This window comes from Lampris incognitus, chromosome 10, assembly GCF_029633865.1.
Source record: "Lampris incognitus isolate fLamInc1 chromosome 10, fLamInc1.hap2, whole genome shotgun sequence".
Lineage (NCBI taxonomy): Eukaryota > Metazoa > Chordata > Actinopteri > Lampriformes > Lampridae > Lampris > Lampris incognitus.
Genome location: NC_079220.1, coordinates 10,639,311 through 10,660,534, shown reverse-complemented (window position 1 = coordinate 10,660,534; position 21,224 = coordinate 10,639,311). Strand labels below are relative to the sequence as shown.

The window sequence follows — 21,224 nt, the reverse complement described above, 5'->3', positions numbered from 1 at the left end:
GATGCAGGGCCCCAAGCTACAGTCTCTACTGATGCAGGGCCCCAACTACAAAGTCTCTACTGACGCAGGGCCCCAAGCTACAGTTACTATTGATGCGGGGTCCAAGCTAAAGTCTCTATTGATGCGGGGCCCCTAGCGACACAATAAGGCTTCCCGATATGTTTGCGATGCTGTGAGCTGCTATTCTCATCTCTGTTTGTTTTGTGATTGAAAATTGTGTTGTACCTTGTAGTCGCCATCCGAATCCCATGCAGATTGGCATAGCGTCGACTACCATGTTGGGTATTTGCGTTACTTTTACATTTAACAATGTTTAGTATTGTTTGCGTAGCCTATCTGACAGAGCGGGGGGGGGGGGGGCAATGTACGTGTGTGCTACGGGGCCCCCTGGTGGGTAAATCCGGCCATGCTTCTCATCTACCCAGAGTGTTTAGTTGGCTAACGCATAGCCTTTCTAATCACCTTATTATTTTATTGGTCTACTGGTCTTCATGTCGTGTAGGGGCAGATTAGATCGGCGACGTGCCTGAGCATGATGCAAGGTAGCTAATCATTAGCTAATCACTAGCCTGTAGCTAATCACTAGGCAGCACCCTAGCTCAGTGGTTATTGCTGTTGCCTCACAGCAAGAAGTTCCTGGGTTCGAACCCCAGGCCGTTCCAGGTCCTTTCTGTGTTGGGTTTGCATGTTCTCCCCGTGTCTGCGTGGGTATCCTCCGGGTGCTCCGGTTTCCTTCCACCATCAAAAAGACATGCATGTTAAGGTTAATACTCCTGTCTGTGCCCCTGAGCAAGGCAATGGAACTGGAGTTGGTCCCTGGGCGCTGCAGCTGCCCACTGCTCCTATACAATAGGATGGGTTAAATGCAGAGAACCCATTTCATTGTAACCTCTACAATGACAAAATAACGTGGCTTTCTTCTTCTTAAATGTTACCCTATGTTCAAGTGGAGACCAGTGTAAGGACGCCAGAATGGGAACAATGTGAGAGCACTTGCTAGTACTAGTCAGAACTCTTGCAGCAGCGTCCTGATCATTTGTAGCCGATCCAGGGAGGATTTCATTCATTCATTAATTCACTATCCAAACCGCTTATGCTGCTCTCAGGGTCATGGGGATGCTGGAGCCTATCCCAGCAGTCACTGGGTGGCAGGCGAAGAGACACCCTGGACAGGCCGCCAGGCCATCACAGGGCCGACAACCTCCGCGTGTAGAGATGAGCCTACATCATATGGGGGACATTCATTCATTCATTCATTATCATTTATTCCGCTCACGTTAATGCACGGGACATCTTGATCCTAATGTGCATTTTACCATTTAACACTGGAAAAACAGCGTATCTTGTTTTCCGTGAGATGCATTTCATTTTTGCTGAATTTATAACGAGGGCAATAAGTTCTACCATCCTTGGCCCTTTTCAACATGTTTCCAGCACAAAATTGTCATTTAAAAAAAAAGGTGTACAAAGCCTGCCGCCCAATGACTGCGGGCATAGGCTCCAGCATCCCCTGATCCGAATTCAGATAAGCGGCTTGGATAATGTCTTGATGCATGCTCAATAATCCAGGTTAAGAGAATCAAAGAGGGTTGAATCAGTTCGTCTGGATACGACGTTGATTGACAGATGCGTTTCATCACTCAACTGAGTGCCACCCTCAGTCTGCTTCTTTGATCGACTTGGATGATGGCTGGGTGGATGGACTGCAGTTTTCAAAGTGACCACTGCACGGCGCTAATTGGAGAATCGCGGACGAGGGGTGGGTGGTTAAAAAAAAAAAAGCACAGGAAAAGGCGGCGCGGCCCCTTTAAATCCGTGACTCAAAGCGGAAATACTCTCAAGTGGTCCCGGTGGACAAGAACGGCGATCTCCCCCCGCGGCGCGGTGAGTACCGGCGACCGTGTGTTTCATATCCACGCATATATGTATATTTGTAGAAGTAAGTGGCCTTTTGGGAACCGAGCTGTGTAATTTGGCCTCCGGTTTGAGATTTTTTTTTGTTCGTTTCGTAACGGGAGGAGGAGGAGGGGGCGGCGGCGGTGAGAGGAGGAGAGGAGGCGGGCATGGGCAAAGTCACACGGAGGTTATCCGGGGAAAGAGTCGTGACGGCGTCTCGTAAATACGCACTTCGCTAATGGAGATCACAAAACACGACCGCTAGCATTGTAAGGCAGGGGGTCAGTCAGCTGGGGAGGGGGGAGGGAAGGGGGGAGGAGGAGAGAAAACTGATTGTTTGCAACTCGCAACGTGTTTTTGCGGTACGACCATCAGGGGGATGTAACGTTAGCACCAAGTGGCATCGGAGACAGGCGGTTAGCTAGCGTTAGCCGCGGTTAGCCGTTGCACGAGTAGCCTCCCAATCTCGTTTCGTAACGTTACATGCGTTTATCCAACTCTCGTTAGCTCTTCTGAATCCCCCCCCCAAAAAAAAGAGCAAGTGATTGTAACCATGCTGCAAACTAGGCCTACTTGTTGAACGGTGCTGGTGCTCGTGTGCTTAGTCAACGTGGTCCATCAGGAATGGAGTATTGTAGAATCATTAATTTGACCCACCCACACGTTGCATACTTGATTTAGAGAGTGCTGGTAAACATGGTCGTTTTATCCATGGGTCGTCGTTGTGGTGTGATGAGAGAAATGTTGTTTTGACCCGTTGCCTTTGACTCCACCTGTCAGAACTGTCCTGTGTCTAACGTGTTTCCTGTCCCCGTCCCCCCACCCCCACCCCCCATAGATGGCTCAAAGGCTGCTAGTGCGTAGAATTTGGACCCTCACTGCAAAAGACGTCCGCTGTCTCCCGGCCACCTCCACCACCAACGCCACCACCGCCGCCGCCTCCTCCTTCTTCTCCACCACCTCACTACAGTCTGCTACACCCCGTCTCTCCCTCCTCTCCCCTTCACGTGTACTGTCTCGCTCCCTTCCCCACACGTCCCGCCGCGAGGTCTCCTTCAACGTGCAGGACCATGACGACTTCACTGAGAGGGTCATTAACAATGAGCTGCCCGTGCTAGTTGACTTCCATGCACAGTGAGTATTAGAGGAGGAATAGTTGGGTGTTTGTCAGGTTGCTGTCTGATCAAAAGGATGAAGAGGAAATAGAACGAGCAAACAAAGAATCTTGTTAATTTGCTCAGTGATGGTATCGCTGACTGACAGAATTATATGTCAGTGGTGAGAAACTGAACAAATTTGCTGGTTTCATGACATGATGGAGGGCCCATTCCTTTCATGTAGGGTTGGATGGATGGATGCAAACTGTAAGACTTTGGAATTGATAAATCAGTTGTGATGTTAAATGGTAAAAAAAACAAAAACCTCAAGAATATTGTCATCACAACCTCACCCTCTTTTGTATTTACAAGTTTGTTCTTTTGCCCTGCTTCTCACATTTTTCAGGAAAATCCCTTTTAACAGTGACAAGGAGGGAAATTGTGAAATTTTTCTGTAGAAGGCAGCCATGTTGCCAGGTTTGGCTAGACATTGCCAAGTCAATGGTCAAATTCAACATGATTATCATTTAGGAAATGTCCTATAGTGGTTATCTTGTAGGATTTGTTTGGATTATTTTAGAACAGCTTGGTTATAAATACTGCTTTGGGGCTTAGACTGTCTATGCCTTAGCCTTCACAAAGGCCATCTGAGTACTGTCTGTCAGTGACTGCAGTTAAAGGATATATGCATTGACCCTGAAGAACACGCTCCATAGCAAGTGCCCAGCCCTTTTGCTCGTTTTGAATGTATATACATGCTAAGCATGTCGCTTACTGATACATGCATAGATTGCGGATGCCAACCCAGCAGAGTTCATTGAACTTATATACGAGCTGCTGCTTTGAAGGCCACTAGAGACGTGCTGTTCCAGATCATTGTGCATCGGCATAGGTTTTAGATTAAATGTATCAACATAACACTAATCACTAGTGTCTACAACAGTTCACAGTTGTTTAGAACAGGTGGTTGCAACTACAGCCATTGAGTTTGGTCACAGTTGTACCATGGAAGCTTTTTCTTCTCTCTCCCCTTCTGTCCTGTCCGTATAAATTAAATCTTCGCCAAAAGTGTGAAAAAGGTGCTCTACAGCAGTATAATAGATGTAAGTCTACAACATGGATTTCTTTCCCCAAAAGTTCAAACTCTCAGATTTAAGGTAAAACAGGATTCTTGTGACTGTTATTGTTGTAACTGTAATCGATAAGTTGTTATATGAAGGAAATGTGTCTGTTTGAATAAGATACCCTACAGGGCCATATCACTGACCTTCCCTTCTGTTATCCAAACCAATTATCCTTGCTCAGGGTCATGGGGATGCAGCAGTCATTGGGCGGCAGGCAGGGAGACACCCTGGACAGGCCTCCAGGCCATCGCAGGGCCGACATGCGCACATTCTTTTTTTTTAAGCAATATATTTATTGAATTTTGTTTGCAAATTACATCAAAACAAGTAATAGCACAGTACAGCAAACATTTTCACCCTACCCCCCCCATAACCCCGTCCCTATAACAAGTAATACAATTCAAAGCAGGGTTAAAGAAGATAATAAAGATAAAAATTAAATTAATAAAAATAATAATAACAATAATTTCTTTCACTGACTGATTAGAGGGTGTGGGGTTTTTTTTCAGTTGCTTTTACGCATATAAACAATCAGATAGAGTTGTTCTACTCCCCCAGAGCTTGTTCTTGCTGAAGCAAGTTACCAACATTAGTATTACGTCTTAAGAAGTACAGAAACAATCCCCAGATTTTATCAAAAACACTTTGTTTACGTCTAACAATATACATTATCTTTTCCATTGACATGTTTGAAGCCATTTTTTTAACCCACATACCAATTCTTGGTCCATCAACACTTTTCCAATTAAGAGCAATTACACGTTTTGCTTGTAATATACACATATCTATAAATCTGAACTCATTGCTATGTAAATGTGGGATGGTAGGATATAAACCAAGAATAAAAAGCTTTGGACTCAATGGTAATTTCTTTGACAAAATTTGATCAATCATATCAACAACATCTTGCCAGAAGGTTTTCACTTCCACACATTCCCATATACAGTGAAACAGCGTCCCCCTTGCCTCACTACACTTAATACAGGTATCAGGAATATTGTCATTAAACTTGTGAAATTTAACAAAAGTTATATATGTACGCATCAGCCATTTATACTGTAGAAGCTTTAGGTTGCTGCTAACTGTCTGTCTCTGGGTCTCTACATGCCTCACTCCATTCTTCTAAAGATATTTCCTCCTCTATATCTCCCTCCCATAATCTCAGTTTTGTCTCTGATGATTCATCAGATCCAGATACAAATAAGTCATACATGGTTGAAATTAAACCTTTATCATAACAGTGTTTTGTGACTGCAACTTCTAATATAGAAATGGTAGGAATGTCTAATGAATGGCTTTGACAGGATATAAAACTCCTTAGCTGAAGATATTTGAAAAAAAATATTCCTTGGAATGTCATACTTGGTAGATATTTCCTCAAAGGACATGAATACTTCATCCTCCTCCCTGTACATGTCTTGCACTTTCCTTAACCCCTTTTCAGCCCATAATTTAAATCCCCTATCATTTTGCCCTGGTTTGAAATTGGCATTACCCCAAATAGGACTGAAGCGTGACCGGGACATATTTATATTCAAATACTTACAAGCATCGAACCAAACATCAGTCATATTCAATATTATAGGGTTGTCTGTATTTTTCTTCAGATATTTACGGTCTGCTGAATACAAATACAGGTGCAATGGTAAGCCCGGTTTAACAGAGCAGGCTTCCAGATCAATCCAAGCTGGGGGACTTCCAGATGAGAAGTAAAACATAATCGACCTTAATTGTGCTGCCCAGTAATACCATTGGATATTTGGACATTTCAGGCGTCCTCGATCATATGGTAGATAAAGTAAAGATAGACGTAATCTAGGACGTTTATTTTGCCAAATAAAGTTGGTAAACAGTTTCTTGATTTTCGTGAACAAAGATGAAGGAGGGGGTAGGGGGATATTCTGGAACAAATAAAGAAATTTGGGAAGTATATTCATCTTTAGGATATTAATCCTGCCGATCATTGAAATAGGTAAGGATGTCCAACGCTCTATCGAAGCAATACTAGCGTCCAGGATGGGCTCATAATTTGACTGAGCAATCTTATTCACCTCAGGGACAATTTTTATTCCCAAATATGTAAACGTGTCTGTTGGGTTGAAGGTAGAAGCATAAACAAGACCATTCTTCCTCTCTGTTTCATTCAGTAACATTATAGATGATTTGGAGTAATTAACTTTATAACCGGATATTTTCCCAAATGTTTCAATAAGGCTTAGGAGCGCTGGGATAGATTTATGCAGATTTTTAAGCATTAATATCACATCATCGGCGAAGAGTGCTACCCTGTGCTCCAGATGTCCCTCTCGAATTCCATAAATATCGCTGTGTGTCCTCACCGCTATAGCAAATGGTTCTATCGCTAGGATAAAAAGTGAAGGCGATAAAGGGCTCCCTTGAGGGCACCTTCTACAAATGTTAAAAGGTTTAGAAACCTTACTATTCGTCAAAACTTCTGCAGTAAGCCCTGTACAAAGCAATCTTACCCATTTGATAAATGTATCCCCAAAGCCAAATCGTGTTAACTCCTCAAACAGATAAGGCCATTCAACACGGTCGAAGGCCTTCTCTGCATCAAGTGAAAGTAAGGCCGTGTCAGGCGCCTCCCTCTGACTGTATAAAATATTGAGCACTCGTCTAACGTTATGAAAACCATGTCTCCCTTGAATGAATCCGTTCTGGTCTTCCCCCACTACTCTAGGTAGAAGATCCTCCAATCTTCTTGCGAGAATTTTGCAGAGTATTTTTGTATCAGAATTTAGGAGACTAATTGGACGCATATTTTCACATTTTGTATTTGGTTTCCCCGGTTTTGGGAGTAAAGTGATTAGGGCGCCCCTCATAGATGTAGGGAGAAGACCATTCTCAAAGGATTCCTGAAACATCTCGAAGAGGGGTGGTGTTAATTTGGTTTGAATTTTTTTATAAATGTCTATAGGGATGCCATCTGGACCCGCTGATTTTCCAGCCTGCATACACCCAATTGCTTCTGCAATTTCCAGTGCAGTTACATCTTGATCTAATACTCTACATTCCTCTTCCCGAAATTTCAGGAATATTAAGATTGTCTAGGAATTGTGTTTGCGTGTCCAGATTAGGAGAGCACTCAGAGCTGTATAATTTCCCGTAGAAGTCTCTAAAGGCTTCATTAATCTCTGTCGGGTCCACTATAGTTCTACCACTTGGGACTTCAATACAATTAATAGACCTTTCTGTTTGTTGTTGTTTAATGCGCCATGCTAGAAGTTTTCCGGGCTTTTCCCCCTGATCATAGTAGGAATGTTTGAGTCTCATTAAATCAGCAGCCGCTTTATTAGCTGCCAATTCATTGTACTGTGATCTAAGCAGTAGCAGTCTTGCATTTTTTAATTTCCTCATCTAATGTCTTCATTTCAAGTCGTGTAGCCTTTTTCTTGGAACTAGTGAAGGAAATGATTTGGCCCCTGATAAAGGCTTTGAAAGCCTCCCACCTTGTGCTAGCAGAAGTCTGGGACTTGTTACATTCAAAATACAGGTCAATCTGCTTATCTAAGAAATCTATGAATGTAGGATCCGCAAGCCACCCGGGTTGAAAACGCCATCTCGGGGGGTCGCACACTAAGTTATTATCTTCATAGGTCAAGGATACTGCAGCGTGGTCAGACAGAACTATACTACTATAATGACATTCATCTATTTTGGAGACAAGTAGTGCTGAAACCAAAAAGTAGTCTATGCGTGAGTGAGTTTTATGAGTACCGGAATAGCAGGAATATTCTACTGCGTTCGGTTTACCATGCCTCCTAACGACATGCGCACATTCACACCTAGGGACAATTTAGTATGGCTGATTCACCTGACCTACATGTCTTTGGGCTGTATCACTGACATGAATGTTACAAATCTCAACAAACGGTCACTAACTCCCGAATGAGACATTTGTTGACACACAATTGTTGAAACGCAATTTGTGTATACTCTTAAAGAAATCAAGGAAAGTCTTTTGCCAAGTTGAAACTTGACAAGTTAACTAGAGTTCATACAGACATTCCTGGCAACGTGGATACGCCCCTAAGGAAATGATCACAAGTTGCTTGCTTACAGTAGGAGATCCGGATTATGGTGCTATTGTGTAGATGGTTGATAGTGATAACTGCAGTCACATTACTGTTTACTGAGGTTTCTTCCTATTTTTTCTCCCTGTTAAAGGGTTTTTTATAGGGAGTTGTTGCTTATCCAATGCGAGGGCCTAAGGACTGGATGTTGTGTTGCTGTAAAGCCCCTTAAGGCAAATTTGTGATATTGGGCCATACAAATAAAATTGACTTGACTTACTGTGACGCTAAAGTCCCAATGGCAACAACTGAGGGCATTAATTTTGTAACCATATTAATCTTTGGCCTTATTAAACATAGCCTATGTTCAATATTTCAAAAATCTGGGTGTTTTAATGCCCAAAGTTTAAAAATGGCTTTAAAAGGTATTTCAGACAGAGTAAAACCTATAATAGAAACATATTTATTTTCAAAGTATAGGCATTGCCTTTCTTAAATCTCTACAACCCCAATTCCAAAAGAGTTGGGACAGTTGGAAAATGCTTATAAACAAAAAAAAAGGAAGGATTTGTAAATTTACTTTGACTTGTATAGAAAAAAACGGTATAAAGACAATGTATTTCACGTTTTACCTTGTCAACTGCATTGTGTTTTTAAGACGTGTTTATTCTGAAATTGATGGCTGTAACACGTTCCAAACACGTTGGCACAGGGGGCGCTGTGACAAGATAAAATAACTAGGTGATGTCAAACAGGTGAAGCAGTCATGTTGTGGTACTAAAGGAGCCTCCAAAAAAGGCTTTAGTCCTACAAGAGCAAGGATGAGTTGAGGCTTGCCTGGAGTTGGGGCTTGTCCATTTTGAGAACAATGTCCCCCGAAGACAAATCAGTAGGATTTTGGACATTTCACCCTCTACAGTTCACAGTATTAGAAGATTCAAGGAATCCAGTCAAAACTCTGGGCATAAAGGGGGCAAGGCTGAAAGACACTTCTGAATGTGCGTGATATCCGATCCCTCAGACGTCACTGTCTTAAAAACCGTCTGGGTGGCATGGCAGTCTATTCCGTTGCCTACCAACATTGGGATCGCCGGTTCGAATCCCCCGTGTTACCTCTGGCTTGGTCGGGCATCCCTACAGACACAATTGGCCGTGTCTGCGGGTGGGAAGCCAGATGTGGGTATGTGTTCTGGTCGCTGCACTAGCACCTCCTCTAGTTGGTCAGGGCGCCTGTTCAGGGGGGGAGGGGGAGCTGGGGGTAATGGCGTGATCCTCCCACGCGCTACATCCCCCTGGCGAAACCCCTCACTGTCAGGTGAAAAGAAGCGGCTGGTGACTCCACATGTATCGGAGGAGGCATGTGGTAGTCTGTAGCTCTCCGGGGGGGAGGGGGTAGAGCAGCGACCGGGAGGGCTCGGAGGTGTGGGGTAACTGACCAAGTGCGATTGGGAGATAAGGGGGGGGGGGGAAATCCCCCCCCCCAAAAAAAAACAAAACAAAACCCGTCATGTGTCTGTAATGGATATATCATGACCCAGGCTCGGGAATAATTCGGTAAACCTGTATCAGTCAACATCATTTACCGCTACGTCCACAGATGCAAATTATGGCTTTACTATGCAAAGCAGGAGCCACACATCAACACTGTCCAGAAGCACGGCTGACTTCTCTGAGCTCGGTCTCATCTGACACAGAACGTAGCTCAATGGGGTCATGTTTTGTGGTCCCAACGAGTCGACATTTCCACACAAAATTTTTTTTTTTTTAAATTGCATTCTCTGGGCCAAAGAAAAAAAGGACCATTTAAGCCGTTATCAGCGTCAGGTCCTGCAGTCCTGACCTGTGTCCGATTGAGAATGTGTGACGCATTACAGAGCACAAAATTCGACAATTGCACAGCTGAAGACCTGCCTAATGGCTGAATGGGGGAAAGTCCCGCTTGCTAAACTTAACCAACTGGTGTCTTCAGTGCCCAAATGCTTAATAATTACAATAATGATGATACATTTTATTTGTAGAGCCTTTTCAAGGTACACAAAGACACTTTACACAAGTTAAAATAAACATAAAAGCAACACACCAAAAACATAACACACAACAATCACATATTAAAAGCAACTGTGGAAAAGTGAGTTTTGATTAATGATTTGAATGTGGACAGATCAGTGCAGTCTCAGTATTTGGGGAGGGAGTTCTAGAGGGAGGGGACAGCTACGGAGAATGCTCCGTCGCCCTAGGTTCAAGTTCAGCTTTATTATCATGTATTGGAATACAATGAAATTCTTGTGCTCTGGCTCGCTGCCTTAACACAAAGGACACAAGGACACACCAGCCCAAAAAAAACAAAAACAAAAAAACAGACCTACATAGACTATGTACACATGAATTCATACATTAGGTACACAATATAGAAAAGTGTACGATAACACAACAATGTAAGGTGCATACCTGACTGCCTGTGGAACGAAACTATTACTGAGACGGGTGGTGTGTGATTTGATGCGCCACTAATGTTTTTAGATGGAAGGAGCAAGAACAAAACATGAGCGGGTTGGCTGGTGTCCTTAATGATGTTTTGGGCCTTCCTTTTGTAGTGAGTGGTGTAAATATTATGAAGTTGTGGTAGTTCCATGCCAGTGACTTTTGCTGCTGTGTTTACAGTCCTTTGCAGCAGTCTGCAGTCCTGAGCAGTCAGCTTGCCAAACCACACTGTGATACAGCCTGTCAAGACATTCTTAATGGTACTGAAGATACAAGTTCATAAGAGTTTTGGTACTCGCGTCAAAACTCTTAAAACATCTCAGAAAATACAGAGGATGCAAGTGGTGTTGAGAGACCATATAAGGGTGCCTGTGATGTATAAATCGAGAAATCTAAAACTGTCTACAATTTCAACAGATGACCCATTGATGGAAATAGGAGTGCAATTTTCTCTGGTCTTTCTATTTAATTTGTCTTATTGACATTTAGAGAGAGGTTGTTATTATGGCATCACATGGTTAATCTTCCACTTCCCTCCTATAGGCCCTTATCACTGTCATTTACTAGTCCAATCACTGTGGTGTCATCTGTGAATTTAGTGATGCTGTTGATAATAATAATAATAATAATAATAATTTTATTTATAGAGCACTTTTCTAAAACAATGTTACAAAGTGCTTCACAAAAAATAAAAGATAAAACCAGACAAGGCAAAAATCAGAGTAAGATCAAATAAGGGTAAAAAATAAAAACAGTATAAATAAAAACAAATATCAAACATTTGTAAAAGCTTTTATAAAAAGAAAAGTTTTAAGACGAGGTTTAAAAGAAGCAAGAGACTTCGTTTGTCTTAGCTCAACAGGAAGAGAGTTCCATAGTGTGGGGGCTCTAACAGCAAAAGCCCGATCACCCTTTGTAGCAAAACGAGACCCAGGAATAACTAGCAGGGCTCCATCTTCAGACCTTAATGGTCGAAGGGGGGACATACCAAGTCAATAAATCACAAATGTATGAAGGCACAAGACCATTTAAAGCCTTAAAAGTGAGCAGTAAATTTTTAAAACCAATTCGAAATATAACAGGGAGCCAGTGTAGGAGGGTGAGCACATGAGTGATATGATCGTGCCTCCTTGTCCCGGTAATGAGCCGAGCAGCAGCATTTTGTACCAACTGCAGATGGTGGAGTGAGCCCTTGCTGATACCAGAATAAAGTGCATCACAATAGTCAAGCCGAGCATAGAGAAAAGCATTTACAACTTTTTGCAGATCGGCAATTGATAAAAATTACCTAATTTTGGCGATTAGCTTGAACTGGAAAAAGCATGACTGAACAAAATGATTGATTTGTAGCAAAAGGGCTGATGGAGTTTTCAGGACCGAACAGAATGACCTCAGACTTATCATCATTAAATTTAAGAACATTTTTGGACATCCAGGATTTAATGTCAGAGAGGCAAGTTGTGAGATTTGTTAGGAGCTAGGATCTGTGGGTTTTAGTGGCATGTACTATAACTGAGTGTCATCAGCATAAAAATGGTAGAGCACGTCGTGATTTTGAATAACCTGGCCAAGGGGCAGCATGTATATAGAAAAGAGAAGGGGGGCCAAGAACTGAGCCTTAAGGGACAGCACAACTCAACTGAGCCACTGAGGAGGTCGAGTTACCCAGAATAACAGAAAAAGTTCTGTTGGTGAGGTAAGAGCATAATAAGTTAAGAGCCGAGCCCTTGATGCCAACCCAAGTCTCTAAGCGATGTAAGAGGATGTTGTGATCAACCATGTCAAAGGCAGCACTTAAGTCTAAAAGAACTAAAATCGAGCCATCACCTCTGTCTGCATTCAGCAGTAGATCATTAGTGACCTTAACTAGAGCTGTCTCAGTACTATGAAGTGCTCTAAAACCAGACTGGAAACTATTAAAAACAGTATTCATAAAAGAAATCAACTGAGAAGAAATTACTCTCCTCAGAACCTTAGATAAAAAAACAATTTTGAGATTGGCCTGTAATTACTTAGGGACAGAGGGTCTAAATTAGGTTTCTTCAGCAATGGGTGAATGATGGCATGCTTAAAACTATCTGGAAAAGAACCAGAGGCCAGAGAATTATTAAGAATTTGTAGAATAAATGCTGTTATTGTCATATCTGGCAACACAGTCTTGTGTAAACAGATGGTACAATACCGGACTGAGACAGGAGCCCTGAGGCACGCCAGTCTTAAGAACATATATGTTGATGAGTATATTTTACCTGTTCTCACAGTCTGGGGCCTGCCTGTCTGGAAATACAACAGCCAGTTTACAGATAGAGTTGCCCAGACCGAGATCTTTGAGTATCGGCAGCAGTTTGGCTGGTACACTTGTATTAAAAGCAGAACTGTAATCAATGAACAACATTCTGACATAGGTATTTTTTCTTTTCCAAGGTGTACTAGAGCAGTATGCAGAGCAAGTGAGAAGGTGTCACGTACAGATCTTTTGGAACAGTAGCCAAACTGTAATGGGTCAATAGCAGCAGTAATGTTACATTTTATATGTGATATTACCAATCTTTCCAGGTACTTCATAATAACAGAGGTCAAAGCAACAGGTCAGTAATCATTAAGGTAAGAGACAGGGGTTTTCTTAGGTACAGGCACAATGGGGTTTTCTTCATAGTGGAACCACACACAATGGCAGGGACAGGTTTAAAACGTCAGTAAAAACCTTAGATAGCTGAGTGTAACATGCCTTGAGGACATAGAAAGGGATGTCGTCTGGGCCAGCAGCTTTACGAGCCTTAACCTTTTCAAAAGTTTTACTCACATCAGCCTCTGTCACCTTCATCAACTTCATCGGATGGGCACTGTGCTGCTGTCACTGGGTCTAAGTTGTGAGCTTCAAAGTGGGCATAAAAGTTGTGAGCTCATCAGGCAGAGAGGCAGAGGTGTTGATAGCCACAATGGGTTTAGATTTATAGTCGGTAATCCCCTGCAGCCCCCTCCACATGCACCGTGAGTAACAGCAAATCAAATCAAATCAATTTTATTTGTATAGCCCAATATCACAAATTACAAAAGCCTGTAGTCATTTGTGAGTTTTTCCCTATATTGTCTCTTAGTGGCTTTGATGGCTCTGTAAGTCATATCTGGATGTCTTTGTAGCATTCCTAGCCCCCCGATTTATTTATCTATTTATTTGTTGAGACCCCCCCCCCCCCCCATTTCCCAATTTCTCACCAATTTACTTTGGCCAATTATTCCACTCTTCCGAGCTGTCCTGGTCAGTGCTCCACCCCCTCTGCCGATCCGGGGTGGGCTGCAGACTATTACATGCTTCCTCCGATACATGTGGAGTCACCAGCCGCTTCTTTTCACCTGACAGTGAGGAGTTTTGCCAGGGGGACGTAGCGCGTTGGCGGATCACACTATTCCCCCCAAGTTCCCCCTCCCCCCTGAACAGACGCGCTGACCGACCAGAGGAGGTGCTACTGCAGTGACCAGGACACATACCCACATCCGGCTCCCCACCCGCAGACATGGCCAATTGTGTCTGTAGGGATGCCAGACCAAGCCGGAGGTAACACAGGGATTTGAACTGGCGATCCCTGTGTTGGTAGGCAACGGAATAGACTGCCACGCCACCCGGACGCCCCTGTCCCCCGATTTAAAAGCAGTGGTATGCTCTCTCAACCTCCAATGAATGTCACTGTTAATCCAGGGCTTCTGGTTGGGGTAGGAGCAAATAGTCCATCCTGGGATACAGTTATTCAAACAGAATCCAACATGGAACAGTGACTGATTCAGCATACTCATCCAAACTCAAGGCTGAATCCTTAATGATTGTCCAGTCTGTTGATTCAAAACATCCCTGAAACAAAACATCCCTGAGGATCCGGAGCTTGGTCCTGTGTGGTGGAGACAGGAGGTTGGCATCGGAGTAGCAATGGCTATGGGATGGAGTTATGGTAGTGGAGCAGGTCAGTGAGGTAGGAAGAGGCCTGGTTATGGAGGGCTTTGTGAGTGAGGAGGACTCTGAATTGGATCTATTATGGGACAGGGAGCTAGTTGAGGTTCTGGAGGACAGGGGTGATATGGTCATGGGAGTGGGAGTGGGTGAGTAGGTGACCAGCAGAGTTCTGTATGTATGTTTAGGACTTCGGATGATGAGCCGTACAGAATACTGTTGCAGTTGTCAATTCTGGATGTGATGAAGGCATGGATCAAAGTTTCAGTAGCAGAGAAGGAGAGTGATGGGGTAATAAGTGTTACGAAACATAATGGTGATGTCACAAAGTGGTAAACACTCGACTGTCCCAAATTTTTTCGGAGCATGTTGCAGTGATCAGATTTGAAATGAGTGTATATTTTTTTCAAAAATCACAAGATAAAACATCAAATAATGTGTTGTAGTGTTTTCAATATAGTACAGGGTGAATAGAATTTACAAATCACTCCTTTTTGTTTTTATTAGCATTTTCCATACTGTCCCAACATTTTTGGAATTGGGGTTTTAATTTTGGAAAGTCTTCAGTTGTTGAAAAGTGAAATGGATCTTCAACCTGATGGATTTTTCTTTATCTGTTAGCCAGTATCAAATTAATGTGTAAATATTTCTGCCTCCGTTGGAATCAAATTACTGTCATGTGACCTTTTGTCATGTTTGTGTGTTTTTGTAGATGGTGTGGTCCCTGTAAGATCCTTGGACCGAGGTTGGAGAAGGCAGTTGCGAAACAGGAAGGCCGTATTGCCATGGCAAAAGTTGACATAGATGACCACACAGACTTGGCTATTGAATACGGGGTAAGAATTCTTTCTTTGGTAGCACAGTTCCCTAAGTGTATATTCTCACAACGTCTATGGTTTATACACAAAATGTGCAGTGCATTATTGTAAAACCATCTCTTCCAACACTTGCTTGCAGGTTTCTGCTGTTCCCACGGTAATCGCCATGCGGGGAGGCGACGTCATTGACCAGTTTGTGGGGATCAAGGATGACGATCAGCTGGATTCGTTTGTCAGCAAGCTGATTGGACAATGAGCCCATCAGTCGCAGCCTCTCTCATCAAACACTGTCGTCGTGACGAGTCTGGCTCATTCTGCAATGCCGAAAGGCCGTTTAAGAGCCCATTAAATGACAACCAACAGCAAATAAATCTTAGCCAGCCACAATCTCTTGGGAGCAAGCGATAGGACACGCATTCACACCCATCCCTAAACTCAGTGCTTCTGCTCTGTAATGTTGCTTCTCTTTTTCTCTTTTGAAGTCTAGTGATGGGTGTGCCACTGCGGAATTTCATTCCATCTATGGGAATGGAGTTCATGTCTTGCCCCACTCTCTCAGCATTTCTACCCCTCTTTTTAATCTGTAACGTCATTGTTTCGCACAGTTGAAAATGCCAGAGGCGATCCGATCTGTAACAGTGTGCTAAAACACATTCAGTAGAGTTGACAACCACGCACCACTGTCATTTACTTCTGCTTTATTACATGAGGGACTTTTTTTTTTTTTTTTTTAGTGTTTGGATTTACAGGATACGTGACGTTAGTGAATGGTTGCGATGACGGTACTGTGTGCAATTCCTACTTTTGTCCACACGGGGGTGGCCTTTCTCCAGCATTTGGAAAGGCCGTACAAAGTCATTTTACACCATTATGCCTAATAATGTGATAAGTGTGTGTGCGTGCGCGTGTGTGTTTCTGTCCACAATCTGGCTGTTTCTGGGTTCCGGCTGTGACGTTTTGGTCCAGTGGGAATCACAAATAATGGTTATGGGTTTGACTCGGATTTTATTTCATGAATAAACAAATGACCAAGTGAAGTAAATAAAAAACAACTTAAGATGATATATATACGTTGTGTGATTAAGTTTGCGGTCCTTAATGAGCAGGTTAATTGCTTCCAACAGGTGTTCCGTCACGTGCTTATCCGGTTGTAGCTCTGCTGATTGGCTAATCTGCAAAGGAATGAAGTAGGACCCTGGACTGGACTTTGGTGCGCGTTGCGCTTTGGGTTTCGTTTTAGCCGAAGCGTCGTCCTCGACCAAGGAGTGGCTGTCTGCGCATGGGTCTCACGCGTGGGGCCCAAACATGCGTGGGGCCGCGTTTCGCTTTCCTCTCCGCGAGGGACAACACAACCTTAAGCCTGGCAAAGTCCTGCGCTCGAGCACCGTATACCGGATATCCATCTTGCTTCCCTCCTCCGGCTGAAACTGCATCTGCTGGAGGGGCGGGGAGCCGAGCCGAGCCGAGCCACCTGCCCGTCGGCTTCTCTCACTGAGTCAGGCCGTTTTCACCAATTGACTTGACAGTCTCTCACGCACACACACTCACTCATCTTGTGCTGATTTATAAAAAACTACCAGAGTATGGGGGAGTTTTCTGTCTGCTGGATCATTAGAAATGGGGGGGGGGGGGGACGGCTGCTACGGTACGTGGATGAATGAACACACCTGTGATTACTTTCCCTTCAGTCATCATGCCCTCCCCCCTCCTCCTCCCCATCCCCACTCCTGGAAGAGGGACTGCAGATTCCCACCCCTGTCTGCCTCCCCATCGCAGCGTGTTATTACCGAGCCCGCAAGCTGACATGATCGTGGCCCTGCACACTACTTATTAAGGGCAACGTTTGACATGTTCCGTCTGCAGTTTCGGCGGCCTTGGCTCGGATTAGATCATTGCCGTGCAAATAAAAGCCCCGGGGAATATTCACGGGGGTTTCTTAGCTGCTGAGTAGCCAGTGTGTGTGTGTGTGGGAGGGGTGTGGGGAGCAGAGATCGATCCAAAGGGTTTATTGATTTTGGGGGCGGGGCAAGTCCACTAGCATTACGTAATCAGGTGTGAGCAAAGAGAAGGGCTGGACAAGAAGTCCGTGGTGTGACGTGGTTGCCACCCTGCCCGGGACGGGAGACATTCCTTCTGCACAGCTCAGATGGCTGCGATTAGAGGGCAGCACCTATCTCGGCCATCTCGATCTAATCTCTCTCTATCTCGTTCCCCAAACTCCAAATGGGTGACCAGAGTCTAGACCGCAAGGCTGATGATTAACTAAACTTGCGAACCAGATGCCTCCTCACCCCCCATCACCGCCATCTCCACTGTGCCCCCCCCCCTCTCCCCCTCTCTCTCGTCTGCTCATCCCCTTTGTCTGACACGGTCATAAGTGATGATGTGATTTAGGAGATGACGGCAGGCAGGAAAGGTTCGTATGCCGTGTAACCCTACACCTCTTCCGCCAAACACAATAGACCACACCTCCGTCCTCGCCCCTGCCGTCTCTCTCTCTCTCTCTCTCTCTCTTACTCAACCTCTCTTGTTACCATATAAGGCAAAAAAAAGACAGGGGAAGCCAAACGGCCTCTGAGCAAATGGGCAGGCGGGGAGAGTTGCCGAATTCCTCCGAAAGCGCTCGGTCCCTCCTCGCCCGCCCGCCCGCCTTTCTCAAGACTCCCAGAGCTCTTAGACGCTTGGCTGTGTAGCTGCTTAGGCGTGTGCGCGAGTGTGTGCACGAGAATGAGAGGACATACGTGATGCGTGTGTGTGCGCGTGTGTCAGCGGGAGAAAGAGAAGAGACCTGGCGGCGAGGAGGCCCGAGAAGAGCGGTGCTGTGTTTATAGTAAACACATAGCCGTATTTATATTTAAAACACACCCACACACACACACGCTGCCCTCCAGCTTGTTAGGTCTTGTTCCTCTTCCAGACGAAAACCGACCAAAAATAGACCAAACAAGCCACTTTTTCTTCTTTATATCGCTCCTATCTTCTTCTTCTTCTTCTTCTTCTTCTTCTATTTATTTACATGCAGCGTCTACACGACGAGGTGACCTCAGAGATGCCCCTCAAATCTACACCGCCAGCCTATTCGAGAAATTACGCTTTCGTCAGCGAGAAGAGAGAAGAGGCCACCCTTCCAGGGCCCTTCGCGCCGACATTCCCCGGTTTTGTGAGTCAACACGAGTCTTATCACCCCTTCCTGTGTACTGATTACCAAGGAAAGGGAGGGGAGAGGCGGGCCAGGGAGTAAAAGACAGAGAGAGAGAGAACAAACAGCCAGCCCCCCGATCCACTGTGGGCGTTAATGCGGGTCCGAAAGGCCGGAGCCGCTCTCTCGGTTTCTCCGCGCGGTGCTGGACATTGTTGTGAGGGCTGCATCCTTCCGCCGCAGGACGCACAAACAGACACACACACACACACACACACACACACACACACACACACACACACACACACACACACACACGAAGGCCCCATCACGCAGAGAGTGTGCAAGTTGGAATGAGTCGTGTAAACAGTCCTGGCAGGGGGGTTTATGCCAGACTGATGAGTGGTGCAGAACGAGATCCGGGAAACGGATTCCGACCAGCGGAGCCATGTGTGTCCACTCAACGCATCTTTGGCCTCTCGGGACAATACGTGCACGTCTTCAATTTTTCTCTCTGTGCGTCAGGTCAAAAGACGGAACGAGTCGACATGGGGGGGGGGGGCACTACTTCCCGGCAGTTTACGGACAGATGTGACACAAGGCTGTGGCCGGCTGCATGCGCCTGCACGTCTGCCCATGCAACGCATGCGCGCGCGTTCTTACGAAAGGCACTCGCACTCACGTTAAAATCCATACGCATGAAGTCCCACAGGCGAGAGTATGGTGAAAGTGGTCTGTGAGCTAACATGGCAGCCTGTTAAGTTGGTGTTGCTGAATGGGCCCCTTTCTTTTTGACTGGATGATATAATGACTTCACACACCCTGAATTACAGACACACCCTGCTGCTGTTACAACCGACCGAGGAGGAGAAGAAAAAAGAGAAATGGAGACTGGGTCGCAGTCGGAGAGAGAGGGAGGGAGAGAGAAAGAGAGAGAGAGAGAGAGAGAGGAAAGGAGGAATGGAGAGAAGGAGGGAGGGAGAACGTGAGGTCAGAAGTGTCCATATTTGGTAATTCCCAGTGTTGCCTTGTTCTTTATTCCTTATTGGTTTGTTTTGGAGCCCCGTGTCTGATGTTGTTGTTGATTGGACGGCTGGGAGTGAGACTCGTTATTCCTCTTTGCCTGTTTTCTTTTTGTCTCTTATCTCTTATCTCTCTCTCTCTCTCTCTCTCTTTTTAAGCAGCATTTCAGGTATTTGTCATTTTCCTCGCCCTCGTCGTCTATTGTGTTCTTCAGGGAGAGTGCCATGTCGACCTTTGACCTTTGACCTAAACATTTTTTTTTGTGATGCAATCATCCTGCCCACAGAGTGAGAGTGATATGCATTGATTTTTCCAGCCGCATAGCATTGGTTCAGCGCTGTCCTGCGCATGTATTGAATACACAGCTGCTGAAGTGCAGGAACCAATTCTTGCACATTCCGCACATGCCGGGACATGGAAAACATAAACACACAATAGACATAAAATGCAATTTTCCTGTGTTGTTTCACTAGCGCCGGCCGTGCCTTAGGCCCCGTTATAATAAAATGGGACCTTCGGCAGTTAACCTGTGTGTGTGTGTGTGTGTGTGTGTGTGTGTGTGTGTGTGTGTGTGTGTGTGTGTGTGTGTGTGTAATTGAATTGTGCGCTGAGTGTTGAGGTCTCTGATAAGAGGCCGTGTGTGGGCTTGTTACTGCAAGTCATACTGTGGGACTTTTCAACCAATGAGCTCAACATCCTCTGTCTCCTGCTCAATACTATTTTAATGTATAGTCATCTGACATCACTCCTGTCTGTGTGTGTGTGTGTGTGTGTGTGTGTGTGTGTGAGAGAGGGAGAGAGGACAAGACAGAATCTGTCTCATTACGTTTTTCACAAACCCAATCTCCTAATTTCTCACCTGGGCCTTTGCTACAATTTCTATTCCTGTCTCAGGTCTTGCCGCCAGCCAATATGACTGATTTCTTTAGAATGATAAAGTAAAAAAAACTATTTTCTTTCCTTTACTAGGGTCCCCCTGCCAGTTCTGGCATGCGTTTTGGCCCGGTGCCCCGAATTCCAGCCCGTCACACTGGGTCCACATCAGCGGCTCCGAAACCTCAGGGGAGTATTTGAAGTAAACAGGTTCACATAGCACGGTCCCGTCCTCCCTTGTGTATCTTGGCAGCGGCGGCAAGAGCAGACGTTTCATATCAACACCTACCACCTGTGGAGAAGAGCCGCATTCTCCTGCACACTTCAATCAATCACCTCATATGTTTTTTTTTAACTAATCATTTTTATTGTTGTTCCATGGTTTCCTCGTTTTAAACGTCTGCAGAGAACACGCTGTCTTGTTTGCTTCTTTTTTCCCCTAATAGTGTCTCTTTGTGTCTCTCTTTCTTTCCCTCACGCACACACACAACTTGGTGCGAAGACGCTCCAAAGCATTGCTGTGAATCGACAGTGACAACTAAAGAACCAATGTCACGACACTAAACTAGCGCTTTAGTCCATAGGATTAAATTTACTATCACCTGTAATGGTTTCCGTACTACGGCAGCGTGTCTGGTCATGAATCCACATTACGTGTTAGACTGAAGCGAGTGCCAAGTCACATAATCGCTTACTTGCACATTCATGTTTGTGCTCCACATTTGCTTGCTAACATTGTACAGTGGAAGACGTGGGGTTGTGGGTCGTTTATCGCAGCTTTTACAGTAGAATTGTA

General features: G+C 44.8%; 1 protein-coding gene across 3 annotated transcripts; it reads left to right on the top strand.

Moving 5' to 3' along the window:
* Positions 1–1,832: 1,832 nt before the first annotated feature.
* On the top strand, positions 1,833–16,458 carry txn2 (thioredoxin 2). Of its 3 annotated transcripts, none has more exons than XM_056288728.1 (4): positions 1,833–1,884; positions 2,735–3,030; positions 15,288–15,411; positions 15,533–16,458. In XM_056288728.1, exons 2-4 carry the CDS (start codon positions 2,735–2,737, stop codon positions 15,647–15,649), a joined length of 537 nt encoding a protein of 178 aa, XP_056144703.1. In that variant the 5' UTR covers positions 1,833–1,884; the 3' UTR covers positions 15,650–16,458. The 3 variants fall into 3 exon arrangements, with proteins under 3 accessions (XP_056144703.1, XP_056144705.1, XP_056144704.1); XM_056288730.1 differs by lacking the exon at positions 1,833–1,884 and adding an exon at positions 1,899–1,939; XM_056288729.1 differs by lacking the exon at positions 1,833–1,884 and adding an exon at positions 2,025–2,165.
* The last annotated feature ends 4,766 nt before the right edge of the window (positions 16,459–21,224 follow it).

Excerpts from the sequence above, each read along its gene's own strand:
- txn2 (XM_056288728.1), top strand. The coding sequence starts at position 2,735 with ATGGCTCAAAGGCTGCTAGTGCGTAGAATTTGGACCCTCACTGCAAAA. Across the intron at positions 3,031-15,287 it reads CTAGTTGACTTCCATGCACA|ATGGTGTGGTCCCTGTAAGA; the intron begins GTGAGTATTAGA and ends GTGTTTTTGTAG. Across the intron at positions 15,412-15,532 it reads ACTTGGCTATTGAATACGGG|GTTTCTGCTGTTCCCACGGT; the intron begins GTAAGAATTCTT and ends ACTTGCTTGCAG.